Source organism: Venturia canescens, chromosome 5 (assembly GCF_019457755.1).
Source record: "Venturia canescens isolate UGA chromosome 5, ASM1945775v1, whole genome shotgun sequence".
Lineage (NCBI taxonomy): Eukaryota > Metazoa > Arthropoda > Insecta > Hymenoptera > Ichneumonidae > Venturia > Venturia canescens.
This window is the reverse complement of record NC_057425.1, coordinates 481,601-496,642: the sequence shown is the minus strand read 5'-3', so window position 1 is coordinate 496,642 and position 15,042 is coordinate 481,601. Positions and strand designations below refer to the sequence as shown.

At 40.9% G+C, this 15,042-nt stretch overlaps 2 protein-coding genes across 5 annotated transcripts in view; both read right to left on the bottom strand.

Moving 5' to 3' along the window:
* LOC122410571 (rap1 GTPase-activating protein 1-like) overlaps window positions 1-15,042 on the bottom strand; it is an 85,009-nt gene that overhangs the window by 25,795 nt on the left and 44,172 nt on the right. The window contains exon 1 of one of the 4 annotated variants that reach the window (XM_043418796.1): window positions 669-2,468. The exons of the other annotated variants lie outside the window; for them this stretch is intronic. Coding sequence (XP_043274731.1) covers window positions 669-800 — 132 coding nt within the window. The 5' untranslated portion in view covers window positions 801-2,468. Of the gene's footprint in view, window positions 1-668; window positions 2,469-15,042 lie in introns of those variants that run through there. 4 annotated transcript variants of the gene reach the window in all.
* Window positions 6,229-10,881, bottom strand: LOC122410575 (uncharacterized). The gene is made up of 3 exons (XM_043418804.1): window positions 10,601-10,881; window positions 9,098-10,204; window positions 6,229-9,009 (listed from the first exon to the last, which is right to left on the bottom strand). The coding sequence occupies exons 2-3, from the start codon at window positions 10,182-10,184 to the stop codon at window positions 8,882-8,884; spliced, it is 1,215 nt and encodes a 404-aa protein (XP_043274739.1). The 5' UTR covers window positions 10,185-10,204; window positions 10,601-10,881; the 3' UTR covers window positions 6,229-8,881.

The window sequence follows — 15,042 nt, the reverse complement described above, 5'->3', positions numbered from 1 at the left end:
AAAGTGGAGGAGGAGGGAATTCCCGATGGATATAAAAGGGGAAAAACAAAGAAGACGAGGATAAGGATGCAAGGAGAATGAACGAAGAGAAAAGTCAGGTATAATAACGGTCAAGGGGGGGGGGGGGGGGGGAATTGTGGACTCTTTGCACACCGACGGAGAAAGCTATGAAGGAAAATAAAGGAGAAGAAAAAGAAACGAGAGAGCGCAGCGTCTAACCTCGGTACAAACGTCGAGCTTTATAAGGAAACGCCGCACCGAAGCAGAGGAGAGACGAGATTCGTAGAGATTCGTATATATAGCAGCTGATACTGCCAAGTATTTCGCAAATATGTTTAAATTTCTAGAATATTGCGAACCCTCGTCTTTTTTCTTCCACCAGCTGTACAAATCGCCCATGTTATTTTCGACTCCGTCGCGATTGGCTCCGAGCCGAAAATACGCATAAAAAGACAAGCGATTCGATGCGAGTCTCCGAAAGAACGCAGACATCAATTTTTTATCTTTTTTTACGACAGCACCGAAAAATTTGGCATTCCTCAAACGATTTACTAAGAATTGGAGTAAATTACGAATGACAAATACGTCGGGAACTATATAATAATAATTACAAGAACGATGGTGCGAGGATGTTTGTTATAACGAAACCTGATTCCTGCTGTTCTCACCTGTGTTACTAATTTAGTGAGCGTATTCGTGTGGGACGGTCCCCCGCCCCTTTGTTGTTGTTGTTGTTGCTGTTGTTGTTGTTGGCCGGCTTCCGATCTGAGATCGTGCCTCCATCTCAAAACACCCATCATGACAAAAAGATTAGCAGCACTCACTCACTTGGGCGGAAAAAATGTCGACGATGTCGGAATTCAAATAAGAAAATGAAAAATGTTTGTTAAAAAAAAAACGGATCACTCGGGGGAATTTTGATCCTTGTGTCGGCTGTTATTTTACTGCGAGACAGTGAATAAAGAAATCTCGTCGATCGAGATCGGAAGTTCCGGACTTTGCATTCTGACGATCATCAGCTGGTCTTTTTGGCAATGTATTATTGTCACAGGAAGAAGAATAAATAAGAAAGATGAATATCTATGAATGCCGGTGCATGCACGAGTTTCCGTCAACTTTATTTCTATGATTTTCGTATACGTATACGTATGTATATATATATATATATATATATAAATATATGTTATTTTTTTGTTGGAATTTTGAAAGGGCTCCTTTCTCACGCGAGTTCCTTTCTCACGAGAATCGAAGGTGAAAGAACTGGCTACGATCTCTTCGTATTGCAACGCTACGGGGAGGAGGCGCTCGCTCGCTCCCGCGAGCGTAAATATAGCCCTTTTGGCTTCGAAAGAGAATCGCGCGGGCGATTAGCTTTCCAGCTATACACCCATTTGTTTCTCCTATTTCTTCTATCCTTCTTTTATTACTGCGGCGTTTTATTTGGTTCTTGCTTCGTTCTTGGATCAACGACTTTGCCTTTTTCGTCCTTTTTCCTCGGAATTCCTCGAAGAATATATACGATTTTCTACTTCTCCCTCGCTCACACACCGAAACACGATTTTTCGTATATTTTACTTTATTTTTACTATCCACTCGTATAACGTAGTTTTCGCTCGAAAGTTTAGGATCACGCGAGGAAAACACGATCCGAGAGGCAGCGATCTTATTTTTCTCTCTAGACTCCGGGACGGGGACTTTCAAAGAGGAGGAGACCGAGAGAGAACGATCACAGAGTAGTCAGCTGAGCCGTTATTCTCCGACGCCGTCCATGCACTTTTTATCGTGCCAAACAATAATTGGCTGAAAAAAGTTGAGCAGTAAAGAAGAGAATCGTGCCAAAATTGCAACAACACCGCGTGCACGCGTGAATAGAATTTCAACGCGAATTCGTGGGGCAAGAACTTGGATCATTAATTCGAATACCGAAGAATAAGCACTCGCTAGAGCAGTTCACCACTTGTTTCACGAAAATTCGAAGGCCTTGTATCCGTAGCACTTTGGCACATGATTATTTTCATTCTGTTGATATTATTGATTATTAACGTCCGTCGAACGTAAATGGTTATTCTGAAATGAGATATAGGAGCGAGAAGAGTGCGCGAACCGAAAGAAAAACGTGAGTTTATTCATCGGTGAAAATAATTGATATTTGCTCAAAACACCCACGCCTCTCGCGGTTATCCTCTTTTTATCTCGCTCGTACGCGTACCGGAGACGCGAGGTCAAAATAGAAAGTGTTTATCCGGCGAGTCTGTCCTGTGCCTCGCTCGCTGGCTCTTATCTCGTGAACACGTGGAAAATTAGACCTTTTTTTCCATCACTTGGCACACTCGTTTTTGTCACGCACTCGATAAATCAACGATTCGTACGAGTTCCATTCGCGGTAGACGCGGAGACTGAGGAATTTATTGTTTTTTTCGGATTCACTCGCTCGTGGAAACGCGCGAGTGGCACGCGCGAGTGCAGAAGCGATACTGAAGCGGGGTCGAATTGTGTACCGAGTTTCCTGCGAGCCCGCCACCACTCCGTAATACCCGCGAGCGAAAGAGCGACGGAGATGGTTGTACGGCTGTGTGCCTTTTTCGTTCCCCCCACTATCGCGTCCTTCAACGTCGTCGTCGTCGTCGTCGTCGTCGTCTTCGTCTTCGTCGTTCCAATATACACTACAGTCATAACTCCCATAAATATGGAATTATCGAAATATCGATTGTTTCGTTACTCAATCAATGATTTATTCAATCACTTCGCGTTATTGAATAAGCAAATAGTTTAATTATTCGTTATGTTCCGAGTGCTTCAACGTGATCGTATCGTCGTTACGCTCTGCCTCGACACGTGAGCCTTCGCGGCCAAATGCACAAATGAATAATACCATTTTTCAAAATGCTAGCCCCGCGATCATCAATTTTCTATTCGATAAATTCAGTATTGTGATTATCAAACGTATTGAAGAGGCAAAATGTCCGATCGATTGGCCTGATGGAGCGTGATAAGAAAAACATTTTCACCAATGCTATGAATTTGTACTTCCGCGGTGAAATCGATACGAACATCCGCAGGTGTGCGTTTGCGAGTACAAATAGGGAAAGGGAACTATGGGAAAATCGACTATACAAGCGCAATTCGCCGTGTCTCCTTGTCCGTTCCTTCTCGACACACACGACACACGACTATTTTTCTCGAAAATGCATGAGAGAATGTGGAACTTTGGCATAGTCGCGAATGTATACGAATGAATTAAATTGTCAGTGGTCGATTCTATCGCTCGTTCTTAATGATAAATCGTTGAACCAAAAATACCGACTCAGATTTTGTTGGTCGATTGCGATTGAAAATCAGGCTCTAGGAAATATAGCACAATGAATTAATTGAAAAAGAATAATAACAACGATAGTAATATCCATGGAAGCAGTTATTATATACCCGTGGTATACAGAAATAATAATTGGCTACAGACTAATTGAGCATTTTAACGAACACGAGTTGGCTCGAAGAGTGTTCAACGACGTTATATGGACAGCGGAGGGGGGGGTGAGAATTCCGAATTTTCCAAGCTCCATTCATCGGGTTTCGGTGTATCGAGAATTTCTCCGTAATGTCTCACCGAATTACAACGCGTGCACCGGTGAAATGAGTCCGACGACGCGACGAAGGCAGTGCCGTAATGGAACGGAGGGAGCATTTAACCCTATATAAATTTCATGCGCACCTGTACGTTCCTTTGGAAATCCTACGTTGCTCTCAATAAAGTACAGATAGGAACTTTTTATCGCACTTGCTGATACGAGGTCGCAGAATGGTCTTCCTGTAGAAACGTGGGAACTTCCGGTCTCGCGATTAACGTACAGGGTGTTCAAAATTCGACAGTTACAATATTATGTGAATAAATAATCTCGGTTGCTCCCTGCGCTGAAGGGAAAAGCGATGAAAGGGAAGACCACGATAAAATGATTTGATCAATGAGGCAGCGACATATTCCTTTGAAAAAAGTATTTTTCAAAAATATGTTGGAGCCCCGTTCTGGAAAATCCGAACGGTTATTCTGATAGAAACACCATGTACGCGCAGGAATGATATGAATAATGGCCGATAGAGTGTGGCGCGTTAATTTCACGCACGAGGTCATTACTTATGTATATACTTGCGCGCGTATAGACGCACATGCGAGCGAGTGTATTCTTGAGAAGATCAGCCAGCAGATTAATTCAGATTTATTTTCCTTTCTCCTCAAAGTGTTTCAACTCTTTTATTTCATATGTAGTCCGGATACGAGGCTGTAACTTATGAACTAGAAAAAAAAACCGATTTCTCAATACGCGCGCGGGTATAGCCTCGCGGTGCCATTAAAAATTTCTCCTCGCTGAAGAATACAGAAGCAAAGTTTAGTTGGAACAATTATACTACCCTGCGGTATTGGCCTATTGGCGCGAAAAGAAATATATTTTTCATAATTGTCATCGAGAAGAAAAAAAGAGATTCGATGAAAAACTTAACCGGTCGATTCTCTCAAATATTACACAGAATATTCGACTCTCTCAGAGCGTTCTATATTTTTCTTTTTCTTCACCACTGTTAACGCGCGCGCTCCGAAACGAATTTCCAAGACTTTTGTGTGACAGGTGGTTGAGGTCAAAAATGCCTGAGCTCGTGAGCGAGTGCGAGACGAGGCGATGTGAAACTAAATGAAATGGAGTAGAGTTTTTGGCATCAGAGAAGAGCGGATGTAGTTTCGTGGTCGACTTATTTCGTTGTCTGCTCGGCACATACGCATGCCTTCTGGATATTCACCTTCCGTCATTCTCATACCTCGTACACACAACGGAGAGTTCATCCTTTTGAAACCTTTCGACCTAACTCATTCCGGGAAGTTCAACAAAATACTTCAAATATTTTTCAACTTATTAAAGTTATCGAATGAAAAAACTTTTTTGCAATTATGTATTTTCATGAGTGTCATTCTCCTAGACGATTATTATTTTCAATCAGTTTTTGTTTAATTGCTGACGAATTTATGATTAGTGTTGTGTAATTTGTCAGACAATTTTCTAAACAATAATGATTTTCGACAAGACCGCGCGTTTCAACTTGGGAAGAGCTAATGTATTTTTCAAGTTTTTATCCTTGGTATTGAGATTAATTGAATTGGACGGACACGGTGGTCTGGAAAAGAGTGAGATACAGGTATATCGTTGGTAACAACAATGGTAAAAACGTGCTACGGGCGAGTAGCGTGACGATCGTAAAGTTGTTATCGAGAGTCTCAAGAATCGAGTGTGACGACAGCGTGTACGAGCGAAAAAGCCGGCACTAAACGAACCGATGGAGAAGGCAACGGAGACGAAGGAGAGCGGTCACAAGCGTGTGCATGAAGATTATTACGTGTGGAGGGTACAGCGGGCTGCTGTACGCGACACAATGACGCTATTGTTGGATTTAGAACTGATGGCACGCAGCAGCAGCAGCAGCAGCAACAGTGTTTACAATTGTCGAATGTCGAGTTTTTTTCGAATATTACTCTTACGTTTGTGTCATATGCTATTCGAAGGCCAATTCCGTTAAGAGCGCGAAAGCGTTCCTTCCACGCCACACATACGAATTAGAAAAAAAACTATTCAGGTTTTCGATAATGAAAAAAAAAAAAAAAATTCCTTCAACCGGATGCTCGGTTACAAGTTTTTTTATGAGAAATTTCGCTTCTATTTTTCAAGTAAAAATTCCATAATTGATTACGAAAAAATAAAAAAAAAGGTCCGTTCTAATTGCGATATGAATAACGAGCGAGCGACTGGCAGCGAGCGGCCGATACGCCGGATGCAAATAATAAAAAACGTTCCACTCGAAGCTTTGGAGAAGAGTCCACCTTGTAGCCTCGAAAACGCCTAAAACCGAGGGGCTATTCACTGTTCAGCGAGGTGCGCAAGAGATTTCCGTGCGAAGTCGATTTCATATGATTTTTGTGATTTCATAAATGATTTAAGCAGTCCTGAAAAATATGCGATTTCACGTATCTTTCACCTGATTTCAGATGATTTCATTTGAATTCATTAAAGCAATTTCAAATGATTGCTCAAATCACTGGAATGAGGAGAAAACTCTAAAATGATCATTTTCGATGAGTAACTTTAAATTGAAGAAAATAGGCAACGGGAAATAGGAACGAAAAATGAAAAATACACATATTGATGCTAAAAAAAATGTTTAATTTTTTTATATAAAGCCATGTCAATATGGAGCCCTCTTTCGGACATACTAGGCGATGAAATTGTTGAACAGTATTGCTTAATACTAATGAATCCGTGTACATCCATTGGTACCGGTACTAAATCGGGTGACTTTGGTACGATCTCGTACCAATTGCACAAGACACCAATTTCTTTGGTATTTTCTTTCACGCGCGCGTAATGACTCGAATACTCTTGACTTTTTTTCGTTGTACCGTCAGTATACGCGAAATTAAGAACTAAACCCATGAAACATTTTGGTGAACCTTTTCCAACCTTTTTTTTTTTAAATAAGCACCAGTCACCGATATGAATTTCGTCATTTTTTTTTATAAAACATTTGTCGTCACGTTTATACTGACCTCTTTTTACAAATGTATTTAATTCAGACTCTCTTACGCGCTGCAATCGATCACTGCTTAAATTCGATGAATTTTTTTGAAGAAGCCAGCATATCGACGATTTCCTTACAACTAACTCTTTATTGTGATTATCTTTCACAACGACGAAAGGACTGTCAGGCTGGAGTTTTATTTCGTATTGCTCGTAATTTTTTAACAGTAAACTGCCTTGAGCATTGGAAAGGATGGACAAATCTTGCAATAATTCAAGCTGAGGTTCTCGATCACCGTTGACATCGTTTTCTACCGATGGAACCTCAATATTCGACTCCTCAATATATTCAATTTCCTCTTCACTGTCTTTTTTTTCATAGCCTGTTTCGTTACATCGCATAGAGACCGTGTCGCATTCTAGTGTGCCCATGTTTATCCCTAACGATTGAACTTTTGTCAGAGCGTCTTTTTTGGCCTGTTCGATAATTTCAAAAATATCGTTTACTTCTGGAAGTGAGGACTGCTCTAGTGTTGATCGACCTGTTACTTTTGCACGTGGATAATTGAATTGAGCGCTTTCATCATGCAAATTTCCTGACGCAATATCGTCTTGAAGCTGAATTTTTTTAACTCTATAAATGGTCTCTAGAAGTGTACTATTTACTATTGTTGAGTAGGTTGTGCTCATGGATCTTAGGAGACGAAAAAAACTCTCGCATGGTTGGCTACTGAATTGCCATGGCAAAAACATTTCTGAAGGGGTTTGTGGTGATGAAGTGATTTTTTTCAATTTCATAATAGAATTGACCAAGCCATGGGCATTCATTTCCATGCACAAGTACGTATTAAGCGATAGGAAATTATCGGAAACTGAATACTGTGGTACAGTATTCAACCATGCTCTCCACATTCGGAGTACAAAAATCGAGAACCAGCAATTATATACACGGTCTAGGGGTTTCATATCCTTTTTAAGGAAAGCACTCATAAAAAGATGCATTATTTGTAAATAAACCGTCGTCGCTTCACTTCCGGGAACATTGTGTTTTAAAAGATCAATAATTTTAGGGTCACTTATTTTTTCGACCGAGGCATAATTCATTTTATCTTTTGGCGATAAATCCTTTTGATTTAAGCAGTGTTTGTCTTTTGATACCGTGTCCATGAGAATTTTGAGGTGGCTTGCTGTAATAATAAAATTCCCCATGGGAAGAATAATTGATGGCTTTAAGAGCCGGGTTCGCAGTTTTGCACCAATATGTATTGTGTCTTGAATGAAAATTACTTCTGGTTCGCAACTCGCATGGAAGTACGGAAACCGCATTGAAAAACTTCCAGTGTCAACGGTCGAATTCGTACCCAGCTGAGATTGAACACGCATTGCTTTCAATAAGCGTGGATCTCCATCAGAAGAAATTCCGAAAACAGTTATTCCTTCTTTTTTCAAGCATGAAATAATATATTTCCACCGGTTCAAAACGTCAGTCGCGTAAAATTTATTATCGGTACCGAATATGGACAAGCAAAATGATGGAGCATTTTCAATCAGAGGCTGAGCAATTATCACATACGCTAAACTAGCAATAGTGCCCTTTTCAAAATTTTCGACAATTTTAGAAGCTGACGTAGCCGGGTATGTACCACACACGGGCATTCCTTTTTGGTTCAACGGTAATACAAAACCAACTAGTTGGTTCGAACGAGTATCGTACTGTATTCGACCGGTGATTCGTGTTGCATCTTCACTCACCCATACAATGAGAGGTAAATTTCGTCCGACTAGAAATTCTTTCAATTCTTTGGCCCGACATACACCTTCCTTAATATCACAGCCAGAGTTACCAATTACACGACTTATTGTACTTAAGGAAGGAATTGGCAAATTCGCATATAAAGTTTCATACAGCATTCTTCCACCTATTGTAAAGAGGTACGTACTAAACAGTTTAAAAGCCTCGTTATATCTATTCCCTACTTTTTTTGCCTCACTGCATTTGTTATTTGCTCTACGGAACAAACTTAATAAAAAGTTCGATTGTGACGAGCTTGAATCTGCGGCACACTGAGTTATTTTTAAATTTACTGTACTCACAGATTTATGTTCCATAAAAGTTCTCAGCGTATTTCTTACTTGCTCATTTTCTCGAACAAGTCTTCGTAATTTATCTTCAATAGGGAAGAATGAAGTAATACGTAGTTGCTTTGGCCCAATAGACGCATACATTTTCTTCATTCGATGAAATATCCTGGTTTTCGAAGGATTCCGAGCGCTGTCCATTGAAGGAATCTTTTTATCGAGATTGTCCGTTCGGTGACAATCCCGATTTAATATTCCCCCACCTCCAACTCTCGTTCGAGTTCAGTTAAAGCAGCTGACGTCGAAGGCGAAGCAGGGAATTCAGAAAGCCCGGCCTCAAAAATTGTTGCATTACGGTGACGCTGATCGATATACTCTGGAAATTTATAATAATGTTTAATAATTTGTTTACAAATGGAAATTCTTAAAATACCGTATTAAAAAAAGCAAAAAGTATAACTAACCTTCCATTTCCGTCGTTTCATCAGACGGTGACAATTCTGAAATTTCATCGTTAGAGTTTACCCCCGAATCGATTTCAGTTCGTTGTATATTGAGTTCAATAGGTTCAATACGAGGTTCAATATCTAGGCGATTCGACGAATTATTTTCTGGAACTGTTTCAACGATCTCCTTGTTAAACTCGGTCGTTTGTGAATCAATTTTTCCCTTGGTTTTTGACGTTTTCGCTGAAGGTTGAAGAGCCTGAAGTATGGACATAGATTTTCGTTTCTGAGCCGTTTTTGCAGTATCGAGACTGTGAGTGTGTAGATGTCGTCTGTAGTTTGATACGACCCATCTTGCTTTGATGTCTCCTGAATGACCGCACTTCGTTATTACCACAGAATTTGCACATATCACACATTTGATCTTGGCGGAGTACGTGTATGATTGTGGCAAATCTTCACCGTTGTATAATTCAACGACTGAAATAGTTATGTCAAGATTCTGTTCAGGAAATTTCATAGACATTGGATCGCTGTTTTCGTTTTTTACTGCGTTCTCGACGTTCTCTTTTCGAAGAAGCGATATTATTATTTTTGTCAATTTTTTTCGTTCTTCTTCAATATTTATGTCCGGTCTATGAGAGATTTTCAGTTGAGCAGAGTTTTTAAGTCCCCTCTCATCGCTTGTTACCCGATTCGATCGTATTCCTGGGTTTTTTTTTGTGTTCTGAGCAATAAGTTTCTCGGTGGCAGGTAGTTTCCAAAAGTCGGAAGTTTTGGATTTCACATAAATCACCAGCTCTTCAATTAAATGGCGGTCACCGATCATAAATTGAAACTTTTGCGGGTCTTTATGGAATCGACCATAAAATTGGTATAAATCGGTTTCAGGCTCCAAAAGATCCTTCATCGTGTGACGTGAGAATTCTTCTAATTCTTTGATTGTCTCCGGCGTTATGTGACGAAACGACAAAGGATTATCGAAATTGTTGAATTTTAAAATATTCTTTATGTATGCAGGTACGTTAACTCCTGATTCTTTCTCTAGTAAATCCCAGAAATGGCTTGACTCCTTTCCTTTCCCTTTTGCGACTTCATCCTCCATTTTTTATTTACGGTAAATAACTAAATAGTCGGGTGTATCAAGCAAAAAAGTTTTCCGTTAGTATATGTCGTATCTTTTGTTTTAATGTTATTGATTTTGTAATATGTATACTATAATTTAATAGCAATTTTCTATAATAAAAGTATTCAATTTTTTTCAAATCTCATTTTCTATTTACGTTGATTCGATTGATATTGAATAATGAGAATAAATTATTTATTGATATCCGTAACACACAATTTCCAGTACGTACGCGACATTCAAAAATTGATGATATTTATGTTGTTAATGAGTTCCGTTTTCTCACTAGATGAGACGTCTTGCAATAATTGCCTCGAGTTAATTGTCGATATAATTGAATTTAAATTTGAAAAATTTGAACTACATCGTGAAAATCAGTCGAAAATTATACATACCTTTAACAAAAAATTTGAAGACAGGATTTCGAACAGTTTTAGGCACTATGAGTCACTAATTTATGCGGTGCACAAGTTGAAAAAGCTTATAAAAATATTCGAAAAATATTTCTTTTCCCGAGCAGTCACCTTTCTATGAGCCCTTCTGCATATACGTGCGTCAAGCCGCAGACTGACTGCTCGAGCGCACGAACTAAAAAGTAAACAAAGTGACAAAGGATCACAACAAAATTTCCTGGAAAATTTGATTGCTTCGAGCGCTCGTTCGAGCGAGTCGAGCGTACCATCATTTTTAGCGATTTCCTGAATCAAGTGATTTCACGCTGATTTCAGACGACTTCAGTGATTTTCAATTTGATTTCAGGTGATTTCAACCAAATCCACATAATACTGATTCAGTAAGATGCTTTGTGATTTCAGACGATTTTTTGCGATTTCGCAATCGATTTCGAACAGAAGTGCTCGAATGATTTCACTTGTGAATAGCCCCTCGCCTAAAACACCGAACAAGCTTCTCCGGAGCGTTTGCAAAATCGATCAATCGTCGGTTGCTCGTCAATAAATTGTCGCACGCGTCATCTGATCCTCGATCAATCAGCCTTCGACGTTATATGCGGCTGTCCTAATTATCATCATCATTGTTACTACTCTTTTCCAGAATCATAACGAAGCTTTGCAAGTACCGCCGGAAATGTGCTTGCAAGTGTATACTCCGCGACGCAGGCAACGACGTGGGCTTTCCGCGAGCTTGATTCTACTATGGAATATAAATAAAAATTAGAGAAAAAAAATGTAGTCCTTGTTCCTCATACCGAGAGCTGAGGAGAAACGTTACGTGCCTCGTCTCATACTTTGATTACGTGCACAGCACGGCATACTTACACACTCGTATAGCCCCGCACGCGGTACACGCAAACACAATGGGACATAGCATATAAAAACAGACGGTTCGTGTGTGTGTTTATGTATGTAATGATAAATAAAAATTATGCGTGGATTATATGCACACGCGGAGACCGCGTTGGACAATCGTTTCGAGAATCATAACACACGAGTTACTTTTTATATCTCATTTGTTTTCTTCCGCCGCTGCTCCTCCTACTGTAAATTTTCGAAGCCTTCTCGGCGCTCGTCGAAGCGAAAAACATTCACGTTCTTCCGAGGCTTAGCCAGATGCGTGTCTGTGAACGCGCGTCTATAAAAATATTAACATTGTAATTATTTGATATAGTTGATATTGTTGTAGAGAGAGTAAAGACGCGCGTCCATGAGACGAATGTGTCAATGTATAGGTCGATGGCCGTGCTGGCAGAACGACGCATCAATAATTTCCGTTTATGAGAGCTACGCGTCTCGTTCGACGATCTCCTTCGTGTCATATACATATACGTGTGAAGAAGACTACACGACGCGCGATACGTCCAGGATCGAGAATGAAAATCCTCGACGAAAAGCTCTCGCAAAGAGCACGAGAAATCTTGAATCTTCACACGCGGGTAACGCACCGAGCCCATTCTCGCGTTAACGACGGAGGTCACTCGATGTCAGTACGAACTTTTCATCCTTATAATAATTATTTTATTTAGAACGACGGTATGCTTTTTTGTTGTAGTTTTTTGTTCGATTCATTCGATCAACCGACTGCGGTAGCAATAGCGGATAATATAATTGGAAAACAAGAGGTCAAATGGAAACATCTTTTTTGCTGAGAATTCGGTTGCAGGAAGATCATGCACAAAGTCCGGGGGAACGACAGCTCGACGATAGTCGAGAAGGACGGTTGGCTTACCGAGGTAGTTCAAGCGAGACTTCCGGTGCGGGTACCTGGTGGCCGACCGGAAGTGGCTTTACTCTTTCTCCTCCTCCCCATCCTTCCTGCCTCTCTTTCGCGCCAGCTCTTTTTCCTCCGCTCTCTCTCGGTCCGTCTCTTTTTTTTGTTTTTTGTACCAACGAGAGTGACTCGCTCGAATACCGACCCTCGACATCCTTTACACGAGATACACCGTGTCTTTTACAACAATACACGTGTCTTTCTTCTCGTTCCTCCCGTTTGATATTCGCGAGAACGCTACACGAATATAATATATTTACGAATTACCGCCCACGAGATATCGAATCCCATTATTATTTTTTAACCGAATCTATTTGCGCATTGTTCCCAGGCGGTAGAGCGATTGAAAAAAAAGGGAATAGATTTTCTGTATTCGACCAACCGCTAGTGAGCGATATCTTTTTTTTTTTATCACAAATCGAATCGATATTCGATTACTCTACAGGAATATTCGAGCGGGGAACTTTTCTTCAAAAGAGCATTCAAATTATTCGATGCGCCTCCGTTATCGAATAAGTTGAAAATTAAACGGAAATAAAATCTCTTGAACGCCCGTCGATAAATCATCCGGAGGTACCGATTTTACCGAACGCAATGATTGTCGGACTCCGCTGCTAACTTTTCATCAGAGATAATATCATCACTTTCTGCGTTACCGACTTACGTTACCTCGAGTATCGTCATTATCGACGCACGCTGTTTGACCATCCATGGGTAACATTACCCAACGCAAGTAACACAATGAGTTGCTTTATCGACTGGAGCGTGGGTAGTCGAAGCGTACATATCACACGTGGCGAGCGGATGAAGCTCGGAATCCACTTCACGAAAAACGGACGGGATTGTCGAGATAACAAAATGATGGAAAAGGAGAGCAGCGAGCTCCGCGTCGATGGTAACTTGAAGAGGGCGAATGCGCTTTTACGATCCTTAGACGCGCGCGGTCATGTCTTTCTCAAAACATGCGCACGACCAATTGCTCGAACAAAAAAGCCTGAACCAGCGGAAAGACAGACGGCAAATTTTCATCACGAAAAGGGGTCGAAATTTATCGTTAATTTTTTGCAAGCTCCGCACAACGAACCGAAGCAGTCCGCATTTGTCCTCAATGCTCGGAATTCAGGATCATTATACCGCGACTCGAATGTCGACGTTGTCAAACCTGGCGCAAACCGAGCTCCGAATTCCATAAAAGGGGTTGTGGGCTAATGGCGTTTATGCAAATATCCGGTTAATCTAATCCGGACGTCATTTGCAAAAAGGTGGGCGTCGAAGAGGGAATGAGGCTGGAAGGAGGGACGAGAGTATTCGGAAGATCGCGGACATGAGTCTCGTCGTTTTTGAACTTTCATTGCCACGGGTCACTGGAATCAGGAGAGGGGAGCGGAGATATGAAATCGATTGGCCACAAAGTCTATCTATATCGGGTGTTTTCATCCCGCCGGTAGCATAGACCAGTAAAACCGTCGATTATCCCTTTTTCGATTATCGCAATCTCCATCCCGTTCTCTCTCTCGTAATGAGACCAGAAAACCCATTACTCTGCCTTAATATCCCATCAGAAATATGTATAGCCATATCGCGATCGGAATGGTGCGCTTGATGGACAACGGAAGTGTACCACAAGAGGCTTCCCCACCAAACTCGAACAAATGAATCGAGTATGATTACTCATATCTCTTCGTTGATAAAATACATCGTGCATGTAATAACAGATCCGTGAAAATTCTCACCCGGCAATGATTGTACCAAAAATATAACCGAATATCATTATTATTACTATTGAACGGACACGAAAAATGGAGGAATACGAAGAAAGAAAAAAATCGAGGCTAACTTTTTTACCGCGGACATTCCGTAATTAATGTGCTGGCTCCTGAACGCGGAAAGTCTGTTATAGAATGTTTGGGGGTGTCGTAGAATTTCACGTCCGATATATATATATATAGATATATGACGCGTGACTGGCACGTTCCTAATGCCTGAGGAAAACCCCCGGCCAGTTCAAAATTGACGAGCGCGCGTCACTGCCGGACCCGATGGCGCAAGGGCGAGAAAATAAGGAGCGGAGGAAAAAAACAGGGGGAAATAAATCGCGAGAATCGGGCTTCGAACGCCCTTTAACTGACCATGACCGAATGATTTGTGACGGATTGGTCCACTACAAATAGCTTTATATTTTTTTTTCCTGACACCTCGCGCACACCCGCGTGAATAATCGTCTTCATCCATCTTCAGATCTTTCGCATCAACGACTCTACATCAAACGTGTATGGATGCATATATATATATCTATATGCATCTGTAATAAATGAGTAAATCAATTGAACGGTTCCTGTGTCATTCCCGCGCGGTATCGCGTGTACAAAATCAATCCGTGACCGAATCCTGAATTTCATTGACCTGGGGCATCGGGACGAACGAAGAAAAATGAATTTCTCTATTGATATTCACAGATTCGGATCAAACGAAGCGGGCACAATTTTTCCTTTTTTTTCCAAATACGCGTGTATATATAAAATAGATTTTGGAAAAGTCGGGCGAGGAGGTAGACTCGAAATTGATGATGGGAGTTGAGAGATTCGGATGGGTTATTACGGAAGCGGATGTA

What these genes read in the sequence shown, in the direction of transcription:
- LOC122410575 (XM_043418804.1), bottom strand. Translation starts at nt 10,184, where the DNA reads ATGGAGGATGAAGTCGCAAAAGGGAAAGGAAAGGAGTCAAGCCATTTC. An exon ending in TGAAACGACGGAAATGGAAG is followed by an intron (nt 9,010 to 9,097) that starts GTTAGTTATACT and finishes ATAAATTTCCAG; the next exon opens with AGTATATCGATCAGCGTCAC.